Source organism: Scedosporium apiospermum (genome assembly GCF_000732125.1).
Source record: "Scedosporium apiospermum strain IHEM 14462 chromosome Unknown SEQ_SAPIO_0154, whole genome shotgun sequence".
NCBI classification, from domain to species: domain Eukaryota; kingdom Fungi; phylum Ascomycota; class Sordariomycetes; order Microascales; family Microascaceae; genus Scedosporium; species Scedosporium apiospermum.
Window position 1 is genome coordinate 1271654 of NW_015971855.1, and position 15671 is coordinate 1287324.

Sequence of the window (15671 nt, forward strand, 5' to 3'; positions counted from 1 at the left end):
TCGCTACGTCGTGTTCTAATTGTATTCCCAAATAATGCGAGGCGAAGGGCAGTAAACAGACAGTAGACTTCGCTTACCCAATTGACCTCTCGCTGGTTCAAATACACCATCGTTGATTGACGCCAAAAAGCACTGGCTGCTCCTTATAAGACGCCCGTACACCTTTTCCCTAAATAGATCCCGTAAGCAGAACGCCCTCCCATCCCCCCAGGAACTCCCACGAATAATGACCAAGCAAGGAAAACAAGACGTAAAAATAAAAGAGAGCTCCAACTCCATGCAGAGCCCATGGCAACTTCACTCTTTGGGTAGATTGGCAAGCACTACTTCGAGGTTCGACTCGATTCGCGCGAGGGTCGCCTTCACCGAGAGGAGCTTGGCAGAGAGCGACATCAGCCTAGGATCCGCCGTCTCGACCCGGACCTTTTCGCGGACGTAGACGGGGGTATACTCGCCCGGCACGATGACCTCGTAGGGCTGGCCGCTGGAGGAGGCCGAACTCGACGGATCTGAAGAAGGAGACGCAGCCGGGCGCACGACCTCGGGGGGCACGGGATCGGTAGGTGACCTCGGGGGTAGATTTGGCTTCGGCGTCCTCCCGTCGGCATCCTTGCGATTATAGACGTAATCGTAAATAAGGCCCGTCTCGTCGTGTTCCAAGCGCTTAACCGTACCGATAGCAAGGCCCAATTTCGTACCCAGATGCACGGGTGCGTTAACAGGCTCAAGTATGCGAATCCACAGGACGATGAAAGAGTCCTGAAGCCCAAAGTACCAGCTCATCTGGCTCCCCGGGTCCGGGTCAAAGTGTTCCGGGGCGCAGGACCGCGTCGTCCATGCCGTGTCGGGGATTTCGCGGGGGGGACCCTTGAGGATGGCTGCGGAGTCGGAGACGAGCTGGGAGAGGGCGCGGAGCTGGGCTTTTATGAATTGGGGGTCGGGGGGCAGGGTGAGGGTTACGGAGATGGCGCGGATGGCGTCGTCGATTTGGCGGCTTAGGGTGTCGAGTTGGGAGATGTGGATTTCGGAGTTGAGGGTTATGGTTTGGGGGTGCTGGGTTTGGAGGTGGAGGTGGACGTTCTACGGAAGCGGGGGTGAGAGTGTTAGTCGGATCCATGTGCTTCTGCTCTGCACTTTATATCTCTCTCCAAGAGACGTTAGATGTGACGGAAAACATACGGCCTTGACAATGCGGGTGCCGACTCGTGTCACGGTGCCCTTAACAAGCTCGTTACGACGTGTACTGAGGACAAGAGTAGTTCCTGGCAATACGGGGGCAAGCAGCGCGTAGCATTCGTCGAGGGTTTGTTTTATGGGCGGGAGCTCTCGTTCGCGGATGTAGTTGATGAGCCATGGAACGTGGTTCCGCTGTTGGTCGGTTACGACCTTGATCAGCATTGCTGAACCAGGAAAGAGGAACTGGAAAAAAAATATATGATTGATATTGGGGAGAGGGCTTCGACGGGGGAGGCTTGGGAGCTAGGCAAAGGCATAGAGAACGACCGTGAGGGCATACCTTGGTCTCTTTTATCTTTTCCTCCCGCTCCTCGTCCGTCATGGGCGGATAGGGGAAAGGTCCTAGAGACATGGCTGGCTACGTATATTGGGGCTATAGATGTGCCTAGGGATGTTGGAAATGACTGTAGGCAACCATTTATGGGGGTTTTGCGAGCGCGGCGGCGAGGTTGTTGAAGAGCTGCGATGTGGGATGTTGTTCGAGTGGGGAAGTCACAGGCTCGACATTTAGTTGCATGATGCAGCTTGGAGGTACCTGGGGAGCTCGGGTGCTCCTTCGCGCCAGTGCAGCTGTTAAGGGAGCTTGGGGGGTTACAGCTGGCTATTCTGGTGCCTGCAGGTGGTGGGACGGACAGACTTGACAGTGACGTATGTACCTCCGAGCATGTGCAATTTTGCCAGCCAAAACATCGAATTGATCAATTGACAGCAGATGCCCGCCCGCTGAAGCGACCCTCTTCATTGCCTTGAAGTTCGCGAAAATCTAATCTCACCATCGCTGAGAGAGCCACGCGCAGCAACACTCTCCGTACGCAATATATTCGTACGAAAAACTCATACCCTAACTTGAGTGGCATCCATAAACCCTATTCTAGAATCGAGTTCCCAGTCTCCGCAAAGACTTAGTGGCTTTTCAAGTCGTCGGTTCAAGTCCAATCAGCCGCTACCCATTGACACGACACCGTTTATACGTCTGCCTGGCAGGCAAGGATAGGACTCATTTCAAAGAGAGCTAAAGACGCATGCTCGAGGAGAATCTGTCAAGATGACACCGGCTCCTAAAACTAAACTTGCGCCCGTCCCCAAGGGTAAGCTCACCAGCGTCACCCCTGCCCCCCGTACCCGTTCTCACTGCTCATCATCATCGTAGGCTGCAAGGTTCAAAAGAGACCGCTCGTGCGCCAGCAACAGCCCGCCTCATCAAATTCTCGTCTCATCTACGTGTCTTCTTCAACCCGCTTCATGGCGGTGGTGAAACGTGTTCGCAAGCGGCTGGATAAAGCTGCCGTCGGCGGCTCTAAGCCACCCAACAAGAGGATGCACCTTAGCGCGAGGGTAGAAGCCCTGAAGAAGACGGACGGAACCAAAGGTAGTGGTGCGGAGGTCGTTGTGTTAGGTACGGGGAAGGCTGTTGAGAAGACACTAAAGGTGGCGAGTTGGTTCTCTGAGGAGAAGGACTGTGCGGTCTCGATTAAGACGAAGACTGTTGGTACTGTCGATGATATTGTGGCCGGAGATGAGGCTGAGGCTGAGGATGAGAGCCGTGTGAGGAAGCTCAGTTGTTTGGAGATCACGATTAAACTACGTTGAGTGGGGGGAGGGAAAAGATTATTATAACTACCGATCATGAGAGAGCATCTTGTCTCCTCATCCAGGCCTCACATCGTCCTAGCTTGCGGCGGTGCAGGAAGGCTAGGCTCAGCGCACAGGGCGACTGGACCGGCTTGGCTCATGCCGTCTAGGAAGGCTCTGCAATGTTTCGATTGAGGAACCACTCTCGAACTTTCCTGTAAGGCCATGCAAACTCTCCCGAGGAAAAGTTGGGCTCTGCTAACAACTCTCTGGAAGGTCACAACCGATCGTTACGACACACTAGGAATACGATTCGACGGTGTAAAATGCCAATATCTAATGCCATTGAAAACCTATCCCAAAGTAAACAGTCTAGTTTGCGTTGAAATCTAGGATTTCACGCAGAGAAATTTATTTAACAAAAAAGAAAAGATAAAAAGAAAAAAAAAAAGGAAAACTCCAACAGAAAAATGCAGCCTCCTCATCGTACACAATCACATCGTCCCCTCGTCTCCTCGCCACTGCTTACACGACAATCAACTTGCTCTTCCCGCAAACTCCCTTGGACAGCGTTTGAATCGACCCGCTCGACAGCAGTTCCAGGACCTGTAGGTTGGCCTCGAACTCCCTCGTGATAAAGTTACGAATCTCGATAGCGACGAGGGAATCAAGCGGGTAGTGAGAAAGCGACCGCGTAATGTCAAGCTCCTCCTCTTCCATCATCAGCACAGACGCAATCTTGAAAACCAATCCCTTGCAGACAACCTCCTCCCTCTCCTCGGGTGTCTTGGCCGCCTTGAGCGCGGCGCTATAGGAGATGGCCGTTGACGACGAAGCCGTCGCCTCCGCGGCTGCTTGCGCCTCCATGACTTCCCGGAGGTGCTTGAACTTGGCATCTTGCGTCCAGAACGGCTGCATGCTTGGGGTCATGCGGACGCCGGTGATAACATGGCTGTTGCATGCCTTCTCCAGCTGGCCGTTAATGGCGGCACCGGCAAGGGCCAGTACCTCGGCTTCGCAGATCATGTCACTTCCCAAGTTCTTGGCCACTTCTGCGGCTGCCTCGGCATTCTCTGCGAGGTATCCGATGTCCGAGATTGCCGTAGGGTCGATGGAGGATGCTGCAAGACCGAGAGCCCTCCTGTACTGCACGAATGCGTTCAAGAAGGCGTTGGCAGCAGCATACGCTGCTTGACCTCTGTTACCTACCGACGCAGCAACGGAGGAGAAGGTAATGAAGAAGTCAAGAGGTTGGTTAGCTAGAGCACGGTGGAAGTTCCAGGCGCCGTGCACCTTGGATTCCATGACGTCAACCCACTCCGCGTGGGTCATCTTCTCGAACAGGACATCGCGGAGAACCATGGATCCATGAACGACACCCCGTACTGGTGGGAGCCCCTCAACACCGGTGGACAGGAGCGTGTCGACCGAAGCGCGGTCAACAACATTGCAAGCGCGGACTGTGACGGTCGCGCCAACTTTCTTGGCGTCTTCGATCAGTTCGGCAACCTTTCCTGTCGAGGTTCCGCTGCGCGAAACGAGGACAAGGCTCTTGGCTCCTTGGCCGATCATCCACTTTGCTAGGCCACGACCCAATCCACCAGTACCGCCGATGAGGACGTAGGTGGCATCGGGCCGAAGGAGCTGGCTCAACTTTTGGGCTGGAGCTTGGACAGTGTCGTCAGCCTTGGGAGCGATAACAACCTTTCCGAAGAAGCTGCCCTCCTGAAGGGTCTTGAAAGCTTCGTCGGTCTGAGAAATGGAGAATGTATTGGCCGGCGACGGGGTCTTAGCCTTTCCTTCTTGAAGGAGTTTGTTGACTTCGCTCACTAGCTTCTTGATAAGCTTGGGTCTTTCAGAGATGACGGAGAACATGTCAACGGTGACGAAGGTGATGTTCTCTTGGAGGCGCGTCATCTCGACGTTGACGGTGTTAGCACCGTCCTGTTTGACAAGCTCGATGTAGCGGCCGAACTTATCCAAGCATCGCCAGGATTCCCTCGCTACTGGGCCGCGCAGACTATTCAGAACAACATCGACGCCCTTGTTGCCGGTCTGGTGGCGGAGGGCATCTACGAAGCTGGCGTCGCGACTGTAGTAGATGTGGCTTTCCGGAACGCCGAATTTCGAGATCAAATGCTCTTTCTTCTCTGCCGAGCCGACGGTCGCGAAGACTTCTGCGCCGACCATCTGCGCTATCGCGATGGCTGCCTGACCGACAGCTCCAGCTGCAGCATGAATGAGAATCTTCTCACCTTCGGAGAGTCGGGCGAGCTCAATGACGCTGTAGTACGCGGTGCAATAAGCGACTGGGAGAGAGGCAGCGGACTCGAAAGTCATCTCCGAAGGTATCTTGAGAATGAGATGAGACTTGGTGCGAGCGTAACTTGCAAGGGCGTTACTGGCTAGGGCGGCCACGCGGTCGCCGATGTGGATATCGGTCACGGCGGCTCCCACGGCAGTCACGATACCGCTTGCCTCTTGCCCGAACTCTTCATTGGGAAGCTTGCCAGTCACGGCGAGGACGTCCCTATGGTTCATGCCGATGGCCTTGACCTCAATCTCGATCTCGTCTTCAGCGAGATCGGAGTTTCGCATCTGGTCATCGACAAAATGGAGGCTCTCGAGGACGCCGGTTGCACCGACAACCATCTTCAAGGGACGACCTTCCTGTCCGAAAGCGGTCGGCTCAAGGACACCTTCTTTGGTCTGTCTGTGAACGAACTCGTTCATCTCGGGATCGTTAACAATACGAGGCGTAAAGAAAGCACCTCCACGCTCCATGAACTCAAGCTCGCTACTGGCACTAGCGCGACACCCGAACGCGGACTTGAAAACCTCGAGGATAGCCTTGCAGGAGTCGGCATCGGAGAGCCTCGTCTTGGAGTCAAGATCGAGAGTTGCGAAGCGAAGGAGAGTCTCAGATCGGATGCTGCGGCTCATGCCGACAACCATGTTCGCATCCGGGTTCTCGCACCCGCTGAGAGCGCCCCGGATAACCCACAGAATACCCTGGACGGACGTGATAATCTTCTGTATGGCGGTGAATTGCTCCGGAGTGACGGTAGTGAGGACAGACTGGTCAAGTTCGTTGAGGAAGATGCAAATCTTCCCGCTGGCATTGTTCTCGAAGAGGGTGCCGAGCTCGGGCCTCTTGCCGGTGGCCTCTTCAAGGTCCGCGGCAAGCTTCGCGGCGGTGTCCTTTTGGAGGTCGGAATCGCCGTGGATGATGACGATGTCCTCCGTCGTGTGCTTGGACTCTAGCGGCTCAACCATCTCGAAGTCATCCGTGGGGTGGATGGGGTTCAGGATAGGTTCCCACTCCATCTTATAGCAAAGTTCCCTCGCGGCGTTTCCGTTGGATTGAGATTTACGATCCAAGATGGGGGCCACCGTCAGATCTTCCAAGGTAATAAGAGGTTCCTTCGCATCGGCGATGGTTGCGAACATGGAAACCTTGGCGGGTTTGGGATTGGAGGCAGAAATGCTTCCACGGCAGTACGCCTGGAGAGTGCTGTTAGGTTCCTTGATGAGCGGGATCACGTCCTTCGAAAAAGTCATCCGTCCGATGGAAGAAGGCAAGTAAATGGTATCGAGAGCGGATGACGTCTCCGAAGCGAGGATGGGCCAGTACATCTCGATAAGGGACTCCAAGAAGGAAGGGTTGATAATGGGGCTGACGAGATGGCCGTTGGGCATCTCCTTGGCGACATCTGCGACCTTGAGGGTTCCGGACGAGTACCCGGATGCGGCCTTGCAGCTCTCGATGCCTTGGAAGGTCGGGCCGTAGGCGACACCGAGCGTCCAGAGATTGTCGTACATCTTGGTGGTGTCGATGGTCTTCTGGGCAGCAGCATCAATCTCGGCAATCGATGCCCTTAGAGTTGCTTCGGTATCTTGGGTCAACTTGTCACCGTTCACGCTGTTTACTTCCTTGGTCCGCAGACCGATGAGGCCCTTGCAGTGGTCCTTCCAGCCCTGGCTCGCGGTCCAGGAGCAGATGCGGAACTCGTCCCAGACGTTCTCCTCGACGGTCCGGATGGTGATATTCATCTCCACATCTTCGTCTGGAAGTACCAAGGGAGCGGACACAGTGACATTTTGAAGTTCAAACTTGTCGAAGGCGATGTCCGACTCTTGAGCCCTTTGGGTTGCGGCCTCCAAAGCCATGGTAATGTATCCAGCCAGAGGGAAGATGGTGAGGGATTGGATCTGGTGATGACGCAGCCAAGGAAGGTCATCCAAGCGAACGATGTTCCTCCAGGTGGGCTCCAGGTCGTTGGAGTAGTTGGCAAGAGTCCCGAGAATATCGGTTCGCGGGGCGCTTCGGGAGGCGTGCTTCTCCCACATGCGCGAACGGTGCCAGTATTCCGTCTGGTAGTTCCAGGGATAGCGCGGCAGGTCCGTAAGCAGCACAGGTGGCTTTGCGGGAGGCTTGGGGAAATTGATGGCCTCGAAATTCAGAGTGGCGCCCTTCATCCAGACGTTGGCCGCCAGCTCGAGAGCGGTTTCCACGGCATCTCTCTTTCGCACGAGTGCAGACGCGTAAGGGATTTTGGCGGCGTTGGCGCCCGCGACCTTAAGGATCTGCTTTACGGGGCCCTGAAGGGCGGAGTGTGGACCGAGTTCGACGAGCATGTTGACGCCGGTCTTGTATTCGCCGAAGGGCTGGACCATGTCATCCACAGCCTCGGCGAAACGCACAGAACAGGTCAAGTTCTGGACCCAGTAGCTTGGTTCCAGCTCAGTGCCATCGGCGAGCCTGCCGAGCAGAGAAGAGTGGAACTTGACCTTTGTGGATACAGGACGCTCGACGTTGCGGAGCGCCTGCTGATATTCCTTGGCTACGAGGTTCATGTGGTGAGAGTGGTAGGCAACGTCGACCTGGAGGCGACGGTTGAACAAGCCCTTCTCTTGGACGACCTTCTCCAACTCGGTAATTGCGGGCTCATCACCGGAAATGGTCAAGCTCGACGGGCTGTTGAAGCAAGCGATTCTCGCCTCCCCGGTCTTGAGGTCAGCGAGGAGCGGGGCAAACTCCTCCTTGCTTCCGCCGACGGCCATCATGGCGCCGCGGAGGTCGGGGTGCTTGCTCTTGAGGACGGGGATCAAGCGACCTCGGTGGTACGCGATGGTCATGCAGGCATCAAAGGTCAAGATACCAGCGGCGTATGCGGCGGCGATCTCTCCGCTGGAGTGACCGGCTACCGCGTACGGCTCGATACCCCAAGATCGGAGCAGGTCGGTCAAGGCAAGCTGGATAGCTGTGCACGCTGGCTGGCTGATATGTGCCTGGTTAACCTGAGAAGTAGCAGCGTCCTTTCCGAGCTCCTCGATGAGGGACCAATTGGCACCCATGGAGGTCATGCACGTATCGGCGCGGTCAAGGCTGTCCCGGAAGACGGGGTAGTCGAAGTACAGCTCGCGACCCATGGCCCACCACTGAGCGCCCTGGCCGGTGAAGATGAACCCGATCCGAAGCGGCTCGGTCTCCTTTCCGGGGGTGAACTGCTCCTTCGAGAGCTGCTCCACCAGCTCGAAAGAGTTGGAGGCGGGGACGGCCAGGCGCCACTGGAGAATAGAGCGCCTCTGGCAGATGGTGTAGGCCACGTTGGCCATGAGGTCCAACTCGAACATCTCGGGCCGCTGCTCGAGGTAGATGACTAGCTCCTTAGTGACCTTTTGCAGGGAAGCCTTGTCATTGGCAGAGAAGATGAAGAGCTTCCGGCCGTTTGTGGAAAACGCGTGCTTGCTATCGACGAACAACCGGTCTCGGCCCCTCTGAGCCAGGAACGGGCCCCTCTCCAGCACGACGTGGGCGTTGGTTCCACCGAATCCAAAGTTATTCACGCTAACATACTTCTTGTTCCGGGGCCAGGGCCTCTGACCCGGCGGGACCTTGATCCCCCACTCGGCGAAAGGGATCTTGGGATTTGGAATCTTGAAGTCGTGATTGGGGATGATGAAGCCGCGCTCGAGCATCAGCGCCGCCTTCATCACGGCCACGATGCCCGAGGCGCCCTCGAGATGGCCAATGTTTGACTTTACGGAGCCGATGAGGAGGGGGTCGCGGGGCGAGCGCTTCTGGGCGAGAACGTTGTGGATGGCGCGGGCTTCGATGGGGTCGCCGACTTTAGTGCCGGTTCCGTGGGCTTCGACGTAGCCGCAGTCGTTAGGGTCTAGGCCGGAGTTGGTGTAGACTTGCCTCATGAGGGCCTCTGATATCTCGTTAGTCCTGGTAATTATCCGGGGAAAAAGTGTTCCCGGGGAGTAACTTACCCTGGGCTTCCCCATTGGGCATAGTGATACCCGGAGTCTTTCCGTCCTGGTTGATGCCGCTGCCGACAATGACGGCTCTGATGGAGTCGCGGTCTTTGATAGCCTGATCCAGAGGCTTGAGAATGAGGATGGCACAGCCTTCACCACGGCCGAAACCTGTTCCTCTAGCATCGAAAGAAATTGACCGACCGTGGTCGGAGAAAAGTCTATATACCAACACAATCATCCCGTTAGAACCCGGAGGCTTACACGGATCATGAGTTATTCTTACCTAGACTTTGAAAATGAAATCCAAAACTCCGGGAGCATGTTAAGATGGCATCCACCAACCAAAGCCATGCTAGACTCGCCGGCCCTCAAGCTCTGGCAGGCAGTGTGGAGGGCGACCAAACTCGAGGAGCATGCAGTGTCTGTTGTGAAACTAGGACCTCTGAGGTCGAAGAAGTGAGAAATTCTGTTTGATTGCATGGCATATGCACAACCTACGGCAATAAAACATGTCAGCATATCGAGATAAAAAAGACGAAGGAAATAGGAGAATGGAGGCTGTTCTTACCGGTCGCTTGATGCATGGGAATGGTATCTGTATCTCTAAATAACGCCGACTCATACTCCGGGAACGAACCACCAATGAACACACCAACATCCTTGCCCACAATATTCTGCTTCGGCACGCCAGCATTTTCAAGCGCCTCGAACGAGCACTCAAGAAGCAGCCTCTGCTGGGGATCGAGCGAAATGGCCTCCTTCTCGGTCAAGCTGAAAAACGGCGCGTCGAAGGCCTTGAAATCAGTGTTGAGGAAGCACCCGCCCACGGGGTTATGGGTGCCGGCCTTGCCCGGGTTGGGGTGCTGGAAGGGCGCCATGTTGAAGCGGTTCTCGGGGATGGGGGACCAGGTGCCGCGGGCTCGAGCGATGAGTTCCCAGAACTCGGCGGGGCTGGAGATGCTGCCGGGGAGGCGGCAGGACATGCCGATGATGGCTATGGGCATGACTTTGTGGGGACCGGTGCTGGTGGTCGTGCTGTTGGCGGCAGCGGGGGTGGGAGGGTTGACCGCTGGCGGAGCTCGGACGCCGTTGGTGAACGGCGCGCTGGGGTAGGTTGTATGGGCGGTGGTGCCGTTGCCGTTTGTGTGACCGTTGGCGAATCTCCAATCGGCAACGCCCGAGAAGCCGTGGGCGCTGGAGATGCCGCCATTGTTGTCTGTAGGGGTTAAAGGCTCAAACCCATCGGGAATGGTGATGGGGTAGGCACCGGGGATGGTGCTACCTCCGACGGGGCCACCGAGGAGACCCTCGAGGCTGGTCAGGAAGCTATAGTCATCCTGCCAATTGGTGTTTCCATTGCCATTGACCGGCGTTGGAGGAGTAGAGTCTGCTGCCGGAGACATGGTCGTGGGATTTTGTCTGACCAAGAGCCGAGGGGGCGAAGAGGCAGGCAGCTATGTCCTTGCGAGGGACACAAAAGACTCTCTTTGACAGGCGGGTTGGGGAAGAGAAGGAGGAGAAAGGAGGGAAGAGGCGTTTGAAGGTTTTGAGAAGAATACTCCCCGGCGCGAGGGAGAACCAAGCAGTTCTATTCTTCAGGCCAAGACAGACATGACAAAGCTTTTCAATTCGGGGTGCATGTAGAACTTGGCAATTGGCAGAGCAATAATAAAAAGGGTCAAGAGATAAAATAAGAAAAAGAAATGAAAAATAGAGGTGTGTGTGGCAAGGAAAGGAAAGGGAAGGAAAGGAAGTGGAAGCTCCCTTTTGCCAAGACTTTTTGATTCTTTTTAAAGAAGTCTGGAAGAATAAGGGCCAGTTTTGATAAATGGGATGTGAAGAAGATATATGAAGGGCAGCAACTGCACAATGCTAGCTCGCCGCTCTTATTGACACATCTGATGTCGGGCGGAAACGAGCTCTTCTTGGATGCGTATGCGTAGTCTAACTTGGGGTACTCGGGGGAAAGGCGTGGGAAAGTGTGGAATCTAATATTCGAAACCCAAGGTTATAAAGATCGAATTGAGACTGGGTCTGGAACTGGAACTGGAACTGGAACTGGGAAAGTAGTGGAGCGACGAGGGAGTTCTTCTTGTTCGACTATGACTATTTCCCTTTATGGACCATATACAAGGCCGCGCCTTACACGGGCCAAAGGGGGAGACGTGGACGGAGTTCGTTTCCGAAGAGCGGCCCTATTATTTTCTCCCATTTCTGCTCCTCATTTGGCTGTCGTCGTCTTTACCCTGGGTTTACGTCTTTCTGAATTTCCAGCCTCATCTAACTTGGGTTAAAAGGGAAAAAACGAGAACCCAGCAAGCAGCAAGCCACGTTATCACCATAATCCGGAAGGGACGTTACCCTCAGCATACGGATATTTTAAACAAGGGGGCTCCAGGTGTCAAGCTGCATGTCGAATGGAGAACATATTGGGGCCACGCTAGCTGGGGCATATCCGCCCTCGTGGGGTCGATTCTGCCCTCCGCCTTGTCCATTCTACGTATTACAAGGACGGCGCCGATCATGACCGACGTGGGTCCTGCAGACATAGTGTAGTTACTTGGTGGGCTTTCCATGGAAGACGCGGCAAATGAACGCGGAGACGGGAAGCCAGGGAGGGGGGGTGGAGGAAGATTCTGACAGGTAGAGGGGAGTGGGCGTGTAAGTGGGTAGTTTTGGGGAGACAGAAAGTGTTAGGCACAGAGTGGTACGTTTTAGAAGGGTCAAGGGGAGATGCGGTGAGTGGAGCTTACTGGAACGGAGGGAAACCAGCAACTCGGACAGACTCCTTGTTCTCTGAGAGGGTTACTGGACGTGCTGCTTGTAGTTCGGGGTTGCGTGTGCGTGAATGTGCGAAGCGTGAGCGTGAGTGTTCGCATGCGTGTGGGTGTGTGTGTGGGGATCGTGGGATTAATATAAATCCCAAATGAGCTGACGACACTCGGTTTCTTAGAGGGGCAAAGGGGACGGAGAACATGGAATGGGAAGGGGGAAGGGAAGGAAAAATGCTGTATGTCTACATCCAGTATCGTGAGTAAGGGATGAGAGATATGCAATGAACCCAGACGATATCCGAGCCTAGCCAGGCCCATCGAGTCTGGGTACTGTCTGTATGTTGGGTCCCCTCTTGCTGCGTTTCCGTTTGTCGGGTAAAAAAAAATATGTGATGCGATAGATGAGATCTACACAGAAAAGAGATTCGTGATCGCCCATGTCGATGGCGCTAGCTCATCAGCTTCCCCGACGAACGCGTAATTGGGAGAAAGGAATGGTTGCGTGAATCCTTGATGATACACCGTTGGTCTTCCAGAAAATCTCGCGAGGTGTCATACAGTCGATCCGGGGTTGACAGGGTGGTTGGATCAAGGGGGGCGTGAATCTTTTCAAGCTTCAATGGTTTTATGACTCGGGCATTTGGAACTTACACGAGTTACATGTCAGAAAGGCTGGCTAGACCAAAAAGGCACAGTAAAAAAAAAATATATATAAAGAATAAAGAAAAATCCCCTAGGTTCTGTTGTCCGGGCCCACATCGGGCAGTGGGGAGGAAGTGTTAATACGGAAGTGCCCAGCTCGGATCAAGGACCGAAGAGAAGCTTAAAGGAAGAGAAAGGAAACGAGGTTAGAGAAGCGTAGAGAAGGGAACCGGACCTGAGGGGGTGTGGTGGTAGTGGGAGTGGGACGCGGAGCATGCGTTCGTACCTTGCTTGCCGGACGGCTGTTCCGGACAAATGGGGATGCGGCCGGGTTCCTAAATGGGGGTAGAGTTGGAAGAAGACGATATTGGTGTACAAAGGTGGGACTGGGAACGTGGACGGGGAGAGAGCGTCGACATCATGGGATGGAGCCAGGAGCTTCGTCTGACAGGGCAACGCTCTCGCTGGGCAAGAGGAATAATCGAGTGGATTGAGGCGTACGAGTGCACATACGTGTCCCAAGCACGACGAACTGGAGTCGCGCATATCCTAGCGGGCGAGAACCGTCCGTGAACCGTGAACGGGACCGGGCATTCGCACTTGCGGTTATAAGCTCAGAAGTATTCGTGTCGTACAATTCCATTGTATCAATACAATGGAGGCAACGATGGAGTCACTCATTGGAGTGGGATTGTAGCCGAGAATCAATATATTGCTGGCTGTCAAAGTCTGTGATGATGGAGGCAGAGTCCGCGATGATCTCTGTTTTGCATAAATTTGATCCGGGGAAAAGAGACTGATGGGATCAATCCATTGGATGGCTGGCAGAATGCAGAATGAGAAGCAAAATGGATGATTGACTCGGCCAAGGGAGGTGGTCTGGATATAGCGATCCATTGCTGTCTATAGCGATTGTCCGCGAGGTCTACGAAGTATAGGTGTTGGGCTATAGTGGCTATAGTGATCATCGTTCTATAGAAACCCGTCATGCAATTGTCTTCAATCTTGAATTTTGTATTTACTAATCACAATTGCCAAGCAACTGAGATCTGGATCTTCGTAAATGCTTGATTCGCATTGATCTTTAGTGCTCTGCATGCTCGCTCTTGATCGCTGGTCATATCTCGGCTGCGCCGTCAAACATTTCCTGTCTTACATGCCACTCGGCTATATCTCATTTCGTTGCGGGTTTGTTTTTGCCCAATATTCTTGCTCCTTTTTGAGGGGAGCCAAATAGATGTCTTGATACATGGTTCCATACTTTCCCCTCGAGGAATACACCGCGAGAATTCCGAGGGCGAATTCGAACTGCTAATATGAGGAGAAGACGATTTTGGGGGCAAGGATGCCGCCGCACGATAAAATCATACTCACACTCGCCAGACCCAATCTATATATTGCGAATCCAGATAAATTCGTTATGGCATGGCATCTCTCTTCTCGGCTGCGGTTATTACGCGTCAGGAACAGACAGCCCAATTACGCACGTACATTAACCTACCGTTCCTTTCTATTATTCTCACTCTCATATCTTCCCCTTCCCACACGAAGAAAGCATCTTCTTGCTTCCCGCTTCTTTTACCGGTGCGCCCTCTTTCGTCTCTTGCTTTTTCTTCATTCGATGTTGGCGGAACGTTGAGCCGACTCGGAGCGCTCCGCGCAAATTTTCCATCACCACATGCAGCAACAGATAGATAGTAGAGTGGGAAGGAACTTTGGAGGATGACGTTGACAGCGGGATCGACTTCTCCGGACCCGGATGTTGAAGAGAGGATGCACAAAGACGCATCGACAGGGCTCAAGTCTTCTCCCCTTATCTTCTCTCTTTCTTTTTCTGCTCCTGTTAACTGCTGCTCCGATGTCGTCAACCTGTTGTCGTAACCTCTCTCTGAGACTGACGTAGGCAGACTAAGTGCACTTGCCCGCGATTATCTATTGCGGGTCAACCGGATCTGAGATGTCGGTAAAACGAGACACGACAGGACAGGATGCGAGTGAGCCTGAAAGAAGACGTAGAAATCGTAAGAAGGAAAAGCAGCTTGGCATCCATCATCACGTCGAGACCCTGCAGCGGCAACCAAGCCAGGTAAAAGGACGAGACTTGTGCTCGTGCTTATGTTTGTTCGTCCCGCCATCACGGTCAGGTTCGTTCTCGGTCAAAGTCCCGATCTTTCCTCTTTCCCCGCATTACTCTTCTCGAGGAACCTCTACAATCTGGACATTGGACCAGGAAATCTGCTCACCACGGATAAGACTCAAACTACGGATCGGCATGAGCTTGCATATTCCTGATCGCCACCTTAAAACCTCAATATGAGAGAAAGAGGGAGGGCATCCACTCTGTCTGATACAAGGCCTTGGCTAGGCGAAATGTCACAGATCGCATAAGGAAAGTGATGAAAAGAGAAACGGATTTAGGTCTCAGATGACCAGGAATAATCAAGCTTTTGGCCGATATTGCCCAGATTCTTCGCCTTCTGGCTCTTGTCCGTGCCTCGCCTTCTCCGCGCCGCGTGCTGTCTCCGATGAAGTTTCTGGTTGGCCGGGAGGGGTGGAGACTGGCACGCCGAGGTGGCAATTGGGATGGGGGTTACATTGAGCCCAATTCGTAGAACCGGCGGACGGCGAAATCAGGAATACGGAGTACTGCCAGAAATGTAAAGAGAGAGCGGGCGCTCTCTGAAGAGAACCGGTAGGCTACTTTTCTTGAGCATGTAGTAGACGGCATACCGATAGAGAGAGTGAGTTTCCCTCTTTCATACCATACCCATGCCATACAATATGACAGTAGCTTAAGTACCTGTTCCAGCTTTCGGGTCATCAGGCTACATGTATTCATCTCTTCATCTCCTTCAGTCGACTCTCTTGTCCACCTCTTGCTCACGATTCGTCGCCATGAAGCGGCGAAATGCGGGCTTTAATAACGTCGGGATCTACATGTCGAATTCCGCCTTAATTCTTGCCTGTCTGGGACCTACATTGGATATCATCGATAATATACGAGACCTCTTCTGTACAGTTTTCTATAGCCATGTCTGCTATAGCCTTGTCTGTCCTCCCCATATCCAACGCCAGCCATTCGAGTCCACCTTGCCCAGCTGGGAAGGTCACAACCCGGGGTAAAATCCGAATGAGTATTTCAGAATAGATATTCCGCGCCTTACGGATGACTGAAGGGCT

The 15671-nt window shown here is 54.0% G+C and overlaps 3 protein-coding genes across 3 annotated transcripts; 1 reads left to right on the top strand and 2 right to left on the bottom strand.

Moving 5' to 3' along the window:
* Positions 1 to 297: 297 nt before the first annotated feature.
* On the bottom strand, positions 298 to 1588 carry SAPIO_CDS10112 (uncharacterized protein; the record flags this gene model as incomplete). Its single annotated transcript, XM_016783762.1, has 3 exons — positions 298 to 1080; positions 1180 to 1419; positions 1517 to 1588. The coding sequence occupies 3 exons, from the start codon at positions 1586 to 1588 to the stop codon at positions 298 to 300; spliced, it is 1095 nt and encodes a 364-aa protein (XP_016639202.1).
* Positions 1589 to 2281: 693 nt separating this feature from the next.
* SAPIO_CDS10113 (Uncharacterized protein) lies at positions 2282 to 2826 on the top strand (the record flags this gene model as incomplete). Its single annotated transcript, XM_016783763.1, has 2 exons — positions 2282 to 2324; positions 2387 to 2826. The coding sequence occupies 2 exons, from the start codon at positions 2282 to 2284 to the stop codon at positions 2824 to 2826; spliced, it is 483 nt and encodes a 160-aa protein (XP_016639203.1).
* Positions 2827 to 3333: 507 nt separating this feature from the next.
* SAPIO_CDS10114 (putative polyketide synthase protein) lies at positions 3334 to 10478 on the bottom strand (the record flags this gene model as incomplete). The annotated part of the gene is made up of 4 exons (XM_016783764.1): positions 3334 to 9026; positions 9088 to 9293; positions 9359 to 9569; positions 9644 to 10478. 4 exons carry the CDS (start codon positions 10476 to 10478, stop codon positions 3334 to 3336), a joined length of 6945 nt encoding a protein of 2314 aa, XP_016639204.1.
* Positions 10479 to 15671: the final 5193 nt, after the last annotated feature.